The sequence below is a fragment of the Lepidochelys olivacea genome (assembly GCF_965140295.1).
Source record: "Lepidochelys olivacea isolate rLepOli2 genome assembly, chromosome: 14".
In the NCBI taxonomy this organism is placed as follows: Eukaryota; Metazoa; Chordata; order Testudines; family Cheloniidae; genus Lepidochelys; species Lepidochelys olivacea.
In genome coordinates, this window is record NC_140424.1 from 7,164,218 (window position 1) to 7,177,315 (window position 13,098).

A 13,098-nucleotide genomic window follows, 5' to 3' on the forward strand; every position below is an offset into this window, starting at 1 on the left:
ATAATTGTAACATTTTCCATATAATTCTTCGTTCTATTCTTTGTACATTCTAACACAGTTTGTTGTTTTTGGTTTTTTGACTGCCACTTGTACATTCGGAAGAGGTCTTCACTAAATTGTCCATAGTGATGCCCAGGCCTTTTTTCCTAAGCTGATACAGTTAACTTAGAACCCAACAAATTGTATGGGTAATTCACATAATCCTATCTGATGTATGTATTACTTTGCATTTGTCAATGCAAACAAAAGAATGAAAATGACAGAACAGAACGTGTAGAGGAGGGAAGATGAACATTATAATAAAGGGAGATAATGTGGTGATTATGTTGCATATGAAGTTTGACATTACTATTTTCATTTATTTGGGGCTTTTTAAATTTCAGGACACGATAGGAAGAAAGAGACATAGCAGATAGTACTGTAAAAAAAGCTCAGCCTTGGAAAGGTGAGTGAAAGTAAAACTAAAGGATGGCTTTGAAGGAGGAAAAGGTGTATGGTACACCAGAAGAGGATAGTTACTCCAAGTGCGGGGGACAACATAAAAAATTTATGAAGAGTCATTTGAACTGAGACATAACAATCTTGTATACAAAAGCCATGTCTATTTGCATGCAGTAGAGATAATGAGAATAATTGGAATATATAATGAAACTTTGTCCAGCTGATGGATAATATGGAGCTCATGTTTTAAAACTGGGAACCTAGATTAATCAGGTTTTATGCAAGAAATAATAATTTCTTCCCCATTGGATGTATTGAGTAGATAAAAGAACTACCCACGTGATGTACTTTACCTACTACACTCTTTGCACTCCCTAATTCTCAAATGCAATTTTATATTCCATCTTAATAATTTAACTACACATACAATTTTTTTTATAAAAAAAGACAAATAGTTTAGAAAATAACAATTATGGTCCAATAAAAACTAGCCAATTTACATCTCTTCAAGTTCACATGATATAAATAGGAAGTCCATTATTATGTAAAGAACTCCAGCTCAGGATCAAGGTACATATAATGTGATGTACTAGTTTCTATGGCAACTACTTTCCTTTTTCTACATATTGTGGATACAATACTAAGTACAGTGAATTCTTTTGTAAGCCAGTTTAACATTTTTAATGAGCAAATTGTAATTTACACATTTTGTTGCTTTTCAAAATTTTCTTTAGTAAAGTATAATAATTATTAAAGTTAATTTTGAGCACCAAAAAGTGTGCTATTTGCTACAGCAGGTAAAATCACTGTTCCTGCCCTGAACATATCATAGTCTAAATTCAGACATGCTGTAACAGGTAATGGTCATAAATAGACCAAAAATGGGGAAGGGGAAAGTAAACAACAAGCTGACAATCATAAGACTGCACAGTCACTTATTAAGGCACACACACATTCTGATGGTTCCATCAAATAAGGGTGGAGAGGATTGTTTGTAGCATGTTGAACAGATTTTGGGAGGACACCTAATAAATAGGGGGTAGCCTAGAAGAAGGTACAGAGACAAGAATGATAGAAAAGTAACTGATGTTGCAAAACTGGTTTCATTTGAGGAGTAAAGAGGGGCAGTACATGGGAGACTAAGGCCCTGATCCTGCAACAAATGCCCCGTGGGCAAATCCCTGATCCTGAGCTAAGGCTCACTGGCTTCAATGGGGCTCCATGTAGCTGCAGCTCTCACACAGAGCTCATTGAAGGATTGAGGCCTAAATTTGAACTCTTATCTCTGTTCAACAGTAGAGGCTTATTGTTAGATCTTTTGTCTGTGCCAATAATCTCCATCCAAACTTCAGCCCTCAGCCTAGAGTGATACACATCAGGAGAAAATTTGTGTGCGTCCTGGAACAAAAACTGGTGAAGTATCTAAATTAGCATTAACAATCATGTTAGTCAAAACATGGTAAATGGCAATCAATTAACACATGGTACCATGTAGCCAAAAACTTTAGTTTTAGAAGATGCCTAAACGACAGCTATTTGGTGCTGAGCTCTTTTGAAAATCTGGCCCTGAGCCTCCATGCAACAGCCAACGTAAGTGGAACAAACATATATATGAATTCAGCCTGAGACCCCACCTGCCTCATTGTCTGCAGGACAAGGTACATATATGTAAGGCAAAGAACAAATCTTCTCATATCTAAGATGTTTTCTGATTACAGAGGAGCACAGAGAATCTAGAAAAAGAGCCAATTATCTAAATTATCTGCTCAAAACAGTTTTATAGCAGTGATTCTCACTCTTTCTCACAGAGTTTAAGGTGAGAATGGATCACCAGATCATCCAGTTGAGTTCCTGTATGCTTTGGGACACCAACACCCGCACACCAAACCCAACAGTGGAAATGAGACTAAAGTAAATGAGACCCACAAGAGACTAAGCTACTATATGCCACAGACAGAGAACAAGACAGGGAGACCAGTGATCAAAGCCCCTGCAATGCAGGGCAATGATTAAATGGGATATACCCATTTGCAGTCCACATTTTAATGTAGGGATTGTCCTGTGAACCAGACGTCCTCCAAGATATAACTGTGTGAACCACCTCCCATCATATGGACAATGGAAAAAAATCCCTGAGCAAACTATAGTAATTATTTACATTAAAAAGAAATAGATTGGGAAATATTTGATTATTTTTGCCTTCTTTTAATGAAATTTAGTAGGAGAAAGGAAACAAAAAGAGCAGTCAGCACCTATATGCAGACTACCAGCAAGTGCTCCACGTACCAAAGTCTGAGAATCCCTGGTTTACAGCATGAGACTCTCTCACTTCTTTTCTTTTTCATTTGAAGTATAAATCTGGTTCTTATACTTAAGGGATTATTACTATAGCACCGGAGAGTTATCAGTCTATTCATATATATGTTCATGTAGTTTTGTTTTTTAATTCAGGCTACAAAACAGAATTTTCTATCTTTTCTCTAGCTGATAAAAGGCCTTCATCATATAATAATGTTATTTCAGGAAGGCTGCGTACATTGGAAGAGACAATATTTTTGGGGGAGGGAGGATCCTTTATTTAAGTTATTATTTATACAGCACCCTAAATGAGATATAAAATAATCATGTTGTCAGGCTCAAAAAACATACAGCCTAACTCAGAAAAAAATAAATGCAGAGCAACAGTTTCAGCATGGGAGAGAATTGAAAGATCATTTGTTCAGAGTCCAATGTAGGAATAATTTAGGAGAGAAGCGGCTTTAAAGGAAAGAAACAGAGAAAGAGCTCAGAAGACAAGAAGTGGGAGGCTGCCCCATATGTAGAAGGACACCACAAAAGGCCATGTAAATCTGCAAATGGCAAAATGGGACAAAGGGAGGAGTAAGGACAGGCACTGGGAAAAGTGCAGAAAGCAACAGAGGGAGTGGGAAGAAGTAGAAACAGAGATTTAGGCAGAGGTGAAATATCTTAGTCATTCTTCCTGACCACCCTAGCCCATTTCTGCTTTTATAATGTCTTTCATATATGGTGTGTTTAGACTTACATACCTACAGAACTAATCTGTTATTCTTTTTTCCTGGCAACTGATGGGCTGGAGACTAACAAACCTCTAAATTATGGCTACATTAATTTTATTGCAACTCAGTGTTTTGAATAATTTTAATATACTATTTTATTGTATTTAAATTACTATTACAGTGATCAATGGTGATGAATTGTGCTTCAGTGTTTGAATTGTTCTTGACCCAGTTAAAAATGGAAGAAAATGGTGGACTTGCACATTATCACCTGGCAACAGAAAGTGGAAAAAGACATCAGTTTCTTCAGCCCCCTTTTTACAACATGACAGTAAAGCAAAGCATTCAGTTTGAAATTAAGTGGGGATGTTCCTTTTCTCCCTACCCAAAAGGTCAAATAGCCAAGGAACAAGCATTAACATTATATAACTTTATACAGCAGCTGGAACTCTGCAATGTTAGAGATGGTAAGGGTATATGTCATAAGATGGGGAAAGAGTGACATTAATTTGATCAAAGAAGATTGTGCAGTTGGTATATCAATGGTACCTTGGTTAGGACTAGATATTAAGATTACTAACCTCATAATCCAATCTGGCCTACTGAGGTGGAAGATAGCATAGAACATTTTCTGTTAGAAACAATTTATTTCTATGAAATATGATTTATTATTTTCTACTATCAGAAGAGTTTTGTTTCTGAAAATCTCATTTTCTACCAAGAATTAATACAATGTGTTGTGAAAGAAAATATACATTTAAAAAAAATATTCAGTGAACTACCATAAACCACATTTTGGAAAATTTACTTAAGGTATCTGTAAGGAACTTCTGAACAATATCCAGAATCAAAGATAAAATTGAAATGCTAAACTAAAAACACAATTTTAATTATATATATACACAATAATGTTTTCCCTTAAAAATACAGAACTTTGGATTTAAAAATATCTATATAACAACAACATTTTTTGCAGCTCACAGAAAATAGAGGATTTAAAGAAAAAGACTATAAGAACACAGGATGGTACACAAGCCTTCAGATTCTTTTGACTTTTATTGACCCATATGACAGGTTTCAGAGTAACAGCCGTGTTAGTCTGTATTCGCAAAAAGAAAAGGAGTACTTGTGGCACCTTAGAGACTAACCAATTTATTTGAGCATAAGCTTTCGGGAGTTTCCACAGCATGCATCCGATGAAGTGAGCTGTAGCTCACAAAAGCTTATGCTCAAATAAATTGGTTAGTCTCTAAGGTGCCACAAGTACTCCTTTTCTTTTTATTGACCCATACGTCATTTTACTCCTCCTCAAGCATTACAACCCTAGGTGAAAAGAGCAAAGAAACCCTTCTTAAAAGATATTATTTGAGTACTAAAATGGAATATAAATGCCACATAAAAATGAAGGGAACTGACCAACAATATAAAACATGCTATCCCTTTAAATCAAGATGCTTTACCCAATACCATGCTGAATTTATAATACAAGAACCAAACGTTATAATTTTCTTCTTAATTAGAATCTAGAGACCCACCTAAAATCTTAACTAATTCTGGAGACAACGCTTTTTATTGACCAGTAAAGTGTTAATATAGGTTCACATCTAAAATTGTATCTCTCTTTTGTATAGTTATCTTTCACCATAGCTGAAGATCTGACTGAACTTAGACACCTTGGAAATGCAATAAAAATAGAAAAAATCTTTTCAGTAATTTTGCAGAATACATTCTTTTCCAGAGATCCATCAAACTGTCAGTCACTGATGATGTGGTAAAAGCATCTATTTCAAAAATATGCCTCTTTACATAAGGAAAACTGGTACTTTTATACAACCCAGCAATCATGAAACAACTAGGTTCTCCAGACGAAAAGATTCAAGAGATTACCAATTTTTGGATATTCTGATTATAAAACTATATGAAACATCTAGCAGTTGCACTTTTTGTTTAGCTAAAGAAAATGGCCTCTTCTGCTGTGTTGAAGCAGGTTCATACTAACGTAGAGAAACTAAAGACATATCAATCCAGAAATATGATGCCATTTTACAATTTTATGAAAAAGTCATATCTATATAATTTACTTATCCCCGTAGCATTTTTGTTTAGAAGTGTTTCATAAAGATGCTGTACATCAGTCCCATAATAGTCCAAAAACATGTATTTTGGGAGCAAAAACGGAGTGCTGGAAAAATACAATAAATGGCAGGATTCAAAATTCCACTGAAGACACCGGGAAGTAATTTTAAATACATATTATCCCCACCGAAAGGTCAAATGTAAATTTTAAATACCTATGTATTTTATAGATGAAGGCATTAACATTTATCAAATTAACATTTGATTTATTCACCAAACTAAATAAATGTATCTTTAAAAGTGGTAACAATTATCAGACAGATGATTATTCTGTGTTTGATTAGAAACAGCTGCCCTAGTCAAGGCAAATGTATTTTCTCTCTTTACTAATACTGCCATGACAGCAGCACTCATATTGTAGAGATATTCAAACGAAAAAACTTTTAAAAGACTAATTTTTTTGCCATTACTATCTCAACTCTCCATCGTTTAACATATCACTTGTGATAGCATCAGCATTTCATTTTAAATAACAAGCACTCCCAAACTCCATGGTGCCAACCTTTGCCACGAGTGAGCCACAATCTAACTAAATAGGTAGGACAAACATATAGGACATCTCAAGATTCTTTCGGAATTTATTATTCAAGGGTTACAGTCCCATCGTATCTACACACAATAGTACAATGGTAATGAATTACTGTAGGTACATTACATAATCCTGCATATTTATAAAACTGATTTTTATACTTAGTGATATTGAACACATCCTGTATTCACAGTAAGTACTGAACTTCTTGGTATTCCGGCAAATGCCACTGCTTGAGAATACAGTGTTAGGGGTCCAACTGAGAGAATGATATAACTTCGAAGGGATACTTGCAAAGTAACTATATAGTTAAGTGCCAAAAGACTGGTTCCTTTAATTACTTAAGTTTTTTATCCATCATCAAAATAAGTGGAAAAAAGGATAATGTTTAATTCTACTGCAGTCTTCTGAATTTCCTGTTACTGAGCATGCCCACAAAGTCCCTCCCTGTTTTACATAGAAAACAATAATGGTACAAATGGAATAAATCAATATTGTTTCTGTAAGATATTTTCCCCCATAGACTGTTGTTTATCAGATATATTTATATTTACTCAGTTGTTGATTGTATGGATAATGAATCTTTCAAATATAAAAAAAGAAATTAAGAATTAAATCCATAATTTCATTTAGTTACAATATATAGTAAAGGTCAGAAAGAAATATGAGCAATCCTAACACAAATTAAAATGAAAAGGACTTATTGCCAGGATCTTATATCATGTGGGGAAGAAGCTGATGCGCGGAGACCATATGGTGGTTATACCTTCCATACAAAAAAGCCCATTTTGGTATAAAATAATCAATTAATGATAAGTAATTCTAATGCAGACCAGTAAAGTAAAAATTACTTTCCCTTTATTCATTTAAATAAATGTTCTACTCTGAATTTTTAAATGTATTCACTGCAGGCCTTTTATAACATATAGTCTTAGAAAAATACACCACACACACACTCACCCATAAACACACCCTCACAAAATAAACTGAAGCCCCCCACATACATCCAATAAGATTTTTTGAACTGAAACTAATAAAGATCATTTTTCATGCTGACAGTGCACATTTCATCCATAAGTTTGAAGAGTCAAATGCTACCACAGCTGGGGGTTATTCTGCCAAATGGCTTCCAACAGTGACCATAGAGATGGAGAATGGGAGGGGTGCGTATGTGTGTGTGTAGGGAAATAGCAAACCTGATGGGAAGCAAACCAAAACCCAAATCATCTTATCACTGATTATCTGACATATGCAATCAAACATACAATGCAAACATGGAATACAAAATTATTGAGAAATAAAGTCAAATCTTGAAAACAAGAAATTTGTGGGTTACCTGCAGAGATTTAAACAAAAAAGCATATGAATGAATCAGATATATTTCATACGGATTTATCCAGGGAGGAGGAAAGGAGGGGTGAGTGTGGGGGTTGGAGGGGAATAGATACCTTTTTTCTTAAACAAATCCATCATGAAAGAAAATGAGACAAGATTATAAATAAGAGGCCGAGTTATAGCGCACCATGGGATTTTTAATCTGGCTACCTGTGGTTTTCGCAGTTAAAGCTTTATTCAGCAGTGGAGGGGGGGGGGGTGAAAAAAGAAAAAAAATCACATTTATATGTCAGTTTCGCAAATGATCAAACAGCGAGCATTAACAACAATGCTGGAAAACGGAAAACGCTGATTATTATATATATATTTTTAATAAGCATACAGCTTTTCAAATGTTATTGATCATTACCTGTGCATCTCGTTTCCGGCATTCTTGAGTTTTATTCTCGTGCTCCGTCATGGCAGCGCGGAGCTGTTTTTCCAGTTTTTCAATTTCCCGTTCGTGATCTCGGACCAGGCAATCCTTCTCTGTGTTGTGCTGCTGGAATAGGTGCGTCTTCTCCTGTTCATGCTCCAGCTTCAGCTCTACTATCTGATTGGACAATGAGGAGTACAGTTCATCAATAGAACATCCTTGTCGTCATGACAACTCGTCTACAGCTTAATTTCCCCCCCTAATTTCATCAAGTTGGCAATTGTATTTTTACGTCATTATTACCTCACCTTTTTAAAACTACATTTGGCTTGAAAGAATTTCTCCAAATAATTTTAATATTCAAGACAACTAAGCAAATCCAGTGCATCCTTAACCAATTTGTTGGTACAAATGAGGGAAGGTTTAAAAAAAAAAAAATCATTCTCGCATTCTGTGTATGTTCCCTAAGTATCCTGCTGTTGCTAATCAGCAGTAGTAAGGATTATAAATGGTTAATAATCAGTCTGCTCTCCTCTTCATTTAAGTATACACACAGACAAAAAAAAGCAGCAATTAAATCTTTTCAAGATTTCTTTATGATTTCCAAAATCAAAGCTCAATAATCATCTGGGTTATTGTATATACAGTTGTCTTTTTAAAACAATTATAAAAAAAGCAAAGCTCTATTATCTCGTTGTCAGCTATGGTATACCAACATAAACAGATGTATGTGTTCCAGAAGGGGACCTGCTGTGCAGCAAGCTTGCGCCATGATTTCATAAAAAGCATTCTATTCTCAGGATCCTTTCCCAGTCCACACCACACTGGATACTGTGACCTTGGCCAGTCTTAGCCTCTCCGTGCTAGACTGAATGGCAGCCCGAGACCAAGGGCCTGGTTGCCGCAGCTTTGATACTAATCCTCCCAGACTGTGCACAATGGCACCCTACCTGGCCTGCAAACTATAGCCAGCTAGGCTGCCTTTGAAGCAGGTGATGAATAGGGGACTGCAGGAAGCCAGCTTCCCTAGTGAACTCCAGGCCACACAGCTGCTAAGAACAGTCACTTGGATTTTTCTTCAGTTTTGGTGGATTTCAGGAAGGGAAAAAAACGCCGTTATCAAGAATATGTTGGGTTATTTTCAGCGTGAGAATCCTCCTTCAAAAAAGCTAACAGTAGGAGTCTGCTCAAAATCGATCTTGTTTGTGTATGGAAAGCGCCCAGGCACCTGATCTTAAAGCTACAGCATTCAATTCTGGAAACATGCATTCTGCATCAACGTTAGCTGTTCCGTGATTTTTGTTTTGTTTTATTTTTGTTCAGTTTCAAAACCATTCTTGCAAATTGCTCATCAGTGTATTATGAATTTAAAATTTAAAACCTGTTTTCAACTCTGGAGCTCTCTGATATATCCTGGGGTGTGTTTCATTATCAGAAAAGGCACAAGCAAAAGTGATATTTTAATATTTTAAATGTGTCTGCATCTTTTAGTAAAAAATAAAGAGCTCATTTACCCATGGGTGCAATCCCAGAAGGAGTTTAAAAAAACATTAAGAATATATTATGTGTACTTGACTTGGAATCATTATACAAAGTGCTTTAAGTCAGCCTTGTGTCAGAAGTTTGTGTACATGCTATTTTCTTTTCAAACATTGTGAATATCTATGCCCTTGGTCTCTTTAAATGATAGTTATTCTTACTTCCTAAAATTTATCACTATCCAATGTTTGTCTGAATTTTAGAAAAATGAAGTTTTTACATTTTAAAAGTTCTGCAAATACAAAACTAATACCTGATGAGAAATTACACTTGCAAGAGAGACCTTTATATGTCTATTCACCGTGTATATAAATCTCCTGACTGTATTTTCCACTGAATGCATCCGATGAAGTGAGCTGTAGTTCACGAAAGCTTATGCTCAAATAAATTGGTTAGTCTCTAAGGTGCCACTAGTACTCCTTTTCTTTCTCTTTTCCTTTATTACTTCTGGATTTCTCAGATAATCAATTAATTTAGCCTTTTTGGTTTTGTTTTTTCCACTTCTCCAACCAAGCCACAGAAATAGATGGTCACATCCCCATTTGTGATTGTATTAAAATGGTAACTATAACAAAATCAGTTTTTCCCCCCAAAACCACACATTTCTCGATTTACTATATTTATATTATGCCTGTAAGATCCTTTTAAAAAAAATTAGAAAGGACTGCCCCTCATATTTACAGTAGGGGTGTCCTGGAGCAATAATACAGTTTTAGATATAGAAACAATGTGAGTGTGAGGAGAGTCATTTTATAAAAAGCAATCTGGTTGCCGAAAACTTCCAAGAGCAAACAACTCCCTGTAATTCTGATTTTTATTTATTTTTTTAAAAAGCTTAAAACTGTAGGAAGTTCTCATATCTACCTAATAACCTTTAATAAATAATAATAATTATTGCATACTTGCAAGGAAATATAAGTTTCATTAGCAACTAAAGGTACTTCCTTGTAGTTTGTTTTGATTATGATTTATAATATGAAGTGAATAACTGAACAGCTATTTTACTGCACAAGTGGATCCTCCTTGATCACCCTGTTCTCCTGAACATATTAAGACTTTGGTTACACTACAAGTGCTACTCCATTCCTCCTCCCTTCTTATCTCTCTTTTTTTAATTTTGATGTTTTTATTCATAAAAATGGAGATTTAATCTATACCAGCAAGAACAAGAACACCATGCTGTTTTTCAGCAATAACCCAACTCCCTCACCAAGATAAACTGCTTGGAAACTGTATTAATGCTTCATAAACCAGCATGGGGTTCCTACCACTATGTACTTCATCTCAGTAGAAGCAGATCTTTATTTTTCTTCTTTCTAATATTGGGTCCTTTCCTTCGAGGCACTGAGCACATCCTATGAAGGGTACAGCACAGTCAAGTCCTTCAGAAGTTCTACGGGTGTTGAGGGGCCTCTGCACCTCAAAGGAAGTGTTCCACATTTAAGGGTTTTGAACCCTGAGTGCAATATAAAGGCAGGTCAAAGCATGAACAACAATTAACTGGTAATTTTAACAGACTGTTCTTTTTACAAAATATTCTGACAATTGATTAAAGGGTACGGAGCTGATGATGCCATGCACTGCAGATAAACAAGCAACAGAGAATGACACAAAAACTATAGAAGTGGACATCACCTGAAGAAAGACTGTAACATGAGAAAAATCAGAGGCTAAGGGAAACATGCCAGGGATCACAAATGTCTAGAGGAGACTGACTATAGGAATTGAGGAACTGAGGTAAGTGCCCTATCACCGCATTCATATTTAATTACATTACATACATATTGCACAGACGCTTCCCTATTTCCCCCCAAAATTATCATCACACTACATTACTTGCTAGTAACTGGAGTTCTCTGAATAAATGGTTTCTATGCTTCTGAATTCTTACTCTGTGACACATAGTTTTCATTTAATAACTTCCAATTGTTGGCATGTTAAACACTGGAGGTGTGAAATCCTGGCCCCATTGTAGTCAGTGGCAAAACTCAAAATGATTTCACCCTATATTTTAAAATCTTTGTTCACTGGTTGAAATTTAATAGTACTTCCCTATCCCAACTTGTCAGAGAAGGGGAAGGGAGAAAAAAGGAAGCAATTCTTAAGTACCAGCCTGTTACTAAAAAAGAAAAGGAGTACTAGTGGCACCTTAGAGACTAACCAATTTATTTGAGCATAAGCTTTTGTGAGCATCCGATGAAGTGAGCTGTAGCTCACGAAAGCTTATGCTCAAATAAATTGGTTAGTCTATAAGGTGCCACTAGTCCTTTTCTTTTTGCAAACACAGACTAGCACGGCTGCTACTCTGAAACCACCCTGTTACTAAAGATTAATCTAGTAACTGTGACAAGTCATCCATTGATCAGTGAAATAAAAAATTATTGCTAACCCTAAAACATAGTATGTGACCATCTTAGGCAACAATGCATGGCATTGACAAACACTGCTACTTATCAGAGGTGGCCTAATACAGTGGATGAGAACTGTACTCATGACATTTGGGGATATTGTGGTACAGTCTCTTAAGAGGAGAGTTTGCCTAATAAAGGTAATTTCTTGGAGTTTGTCTACACTAGGCACATTTTTGAAAAAACTCCCACAAATGCTAGCACTCACTCAACTGAACTGGTCTCATCAAGCTTAGGTAGACAGCCTGCTGGCTGCAGAAAATGTTTTCAGCATTATATACATTGGAAATCAGAAGTCACAGAGCTCCTACTGCCACTACCAATTGTGGATGTTTAAAAAAAAAATCTCTAGTGTAAACAAGATCTTCTACAGGTGTTGTTTTGACGACTCAAACTGTACTTGGTTTTTCCCAGAAAAGTTAAGCTCATGAAGAAGTGGGAACTGTAAAATGATTTTCAAAACCACATTGGGAGGGACCTGGAGTAAGTTACCTATTTAAGTGCCCCTTTGAAAACCTATTGCTGTCACAATAAAGATTTCACACTGAAGTATGAAAATTCACTTAAATCTACAGATCACAACTGAGGAAATAATAAAATATATCATGATCTGTCTATATATAAAATAGGATTTTTCTAACTATTGTAAATATATTAACTTTATTTGTGAGCTTGTCTCTCCCTAAAATAAAAATAAAAGTTAGTGGTATTTGGCACATCCATAGAGTTTCCCATGAGGTTCTCAAGGTGCAACACAAACATAGAAGAATTCAGCTTTACAACTAGTACCTGAGGTAAGTATAATTACCCTCATATTACTGAATATGGAAAATGAGGCACAAGGTCATACAGGTAGTCTGTGACAGATCCAGACTCAGACATCAATGGTGGTAGTGAAACCCCACACCTCTGAAACACAGGCCATTAGTTTAGGTACCTAAATAGGGATTTTCTTAAAATCTATTTTTTAAAATATATATATATATATATATATAAATACATATACATACATATATTATATATATATGCTTCACTATACACATGAAGTGTGATAATATCTCAAAAGCTGTACACCCTTTGTATGTTGTTTGTGTGCCTGTGTGTAGGTGTACACACACTCATTTATATCAAATAGTCACATAAACATGTACCGTCTGAGTGGGTACATACATGATGGTTTGGTGTGTTACAAAGATTTTATCAGTAGGCGTTTCAGATGGTTGCATTTTGTAGGGCCAGGGAATCCGACAGTGAGTTATAAAGGCATCCTAAACTAGT

The 13,098-nt window shown here is 35.5% G+C and overlaps 1 protein-coding gene across 4 annotated transcripts in view; it reads right to left on the reverse strand.

The window, feature by feature from the left end:
* The window catches only part of CEP112 (centrosomal protein 112), a 357,759-nt gene that overhangs the window by 171,188 nt on the left and 173,473 nt on the right, over positions 1–13,098 (reverse strand). For all 4 annotated transcript variants that reach the window (XR_014714068.1, XM_084647481.1, XM_084647480.1 and 1 more), the window contains one exon: positions 7,868–8,050. Coding sequence is in view for 3 of the 4 variants with exons in the window: in XM_084647481.1 (XP_084503607.1) it covers positions 7,868–8,050 (183 nt within the window). In the remaining variant the exon portion in view is untranslated. The remainder of the gene's footprint in view (positions 1–7,867; positions 8,051–13,098) is intronic.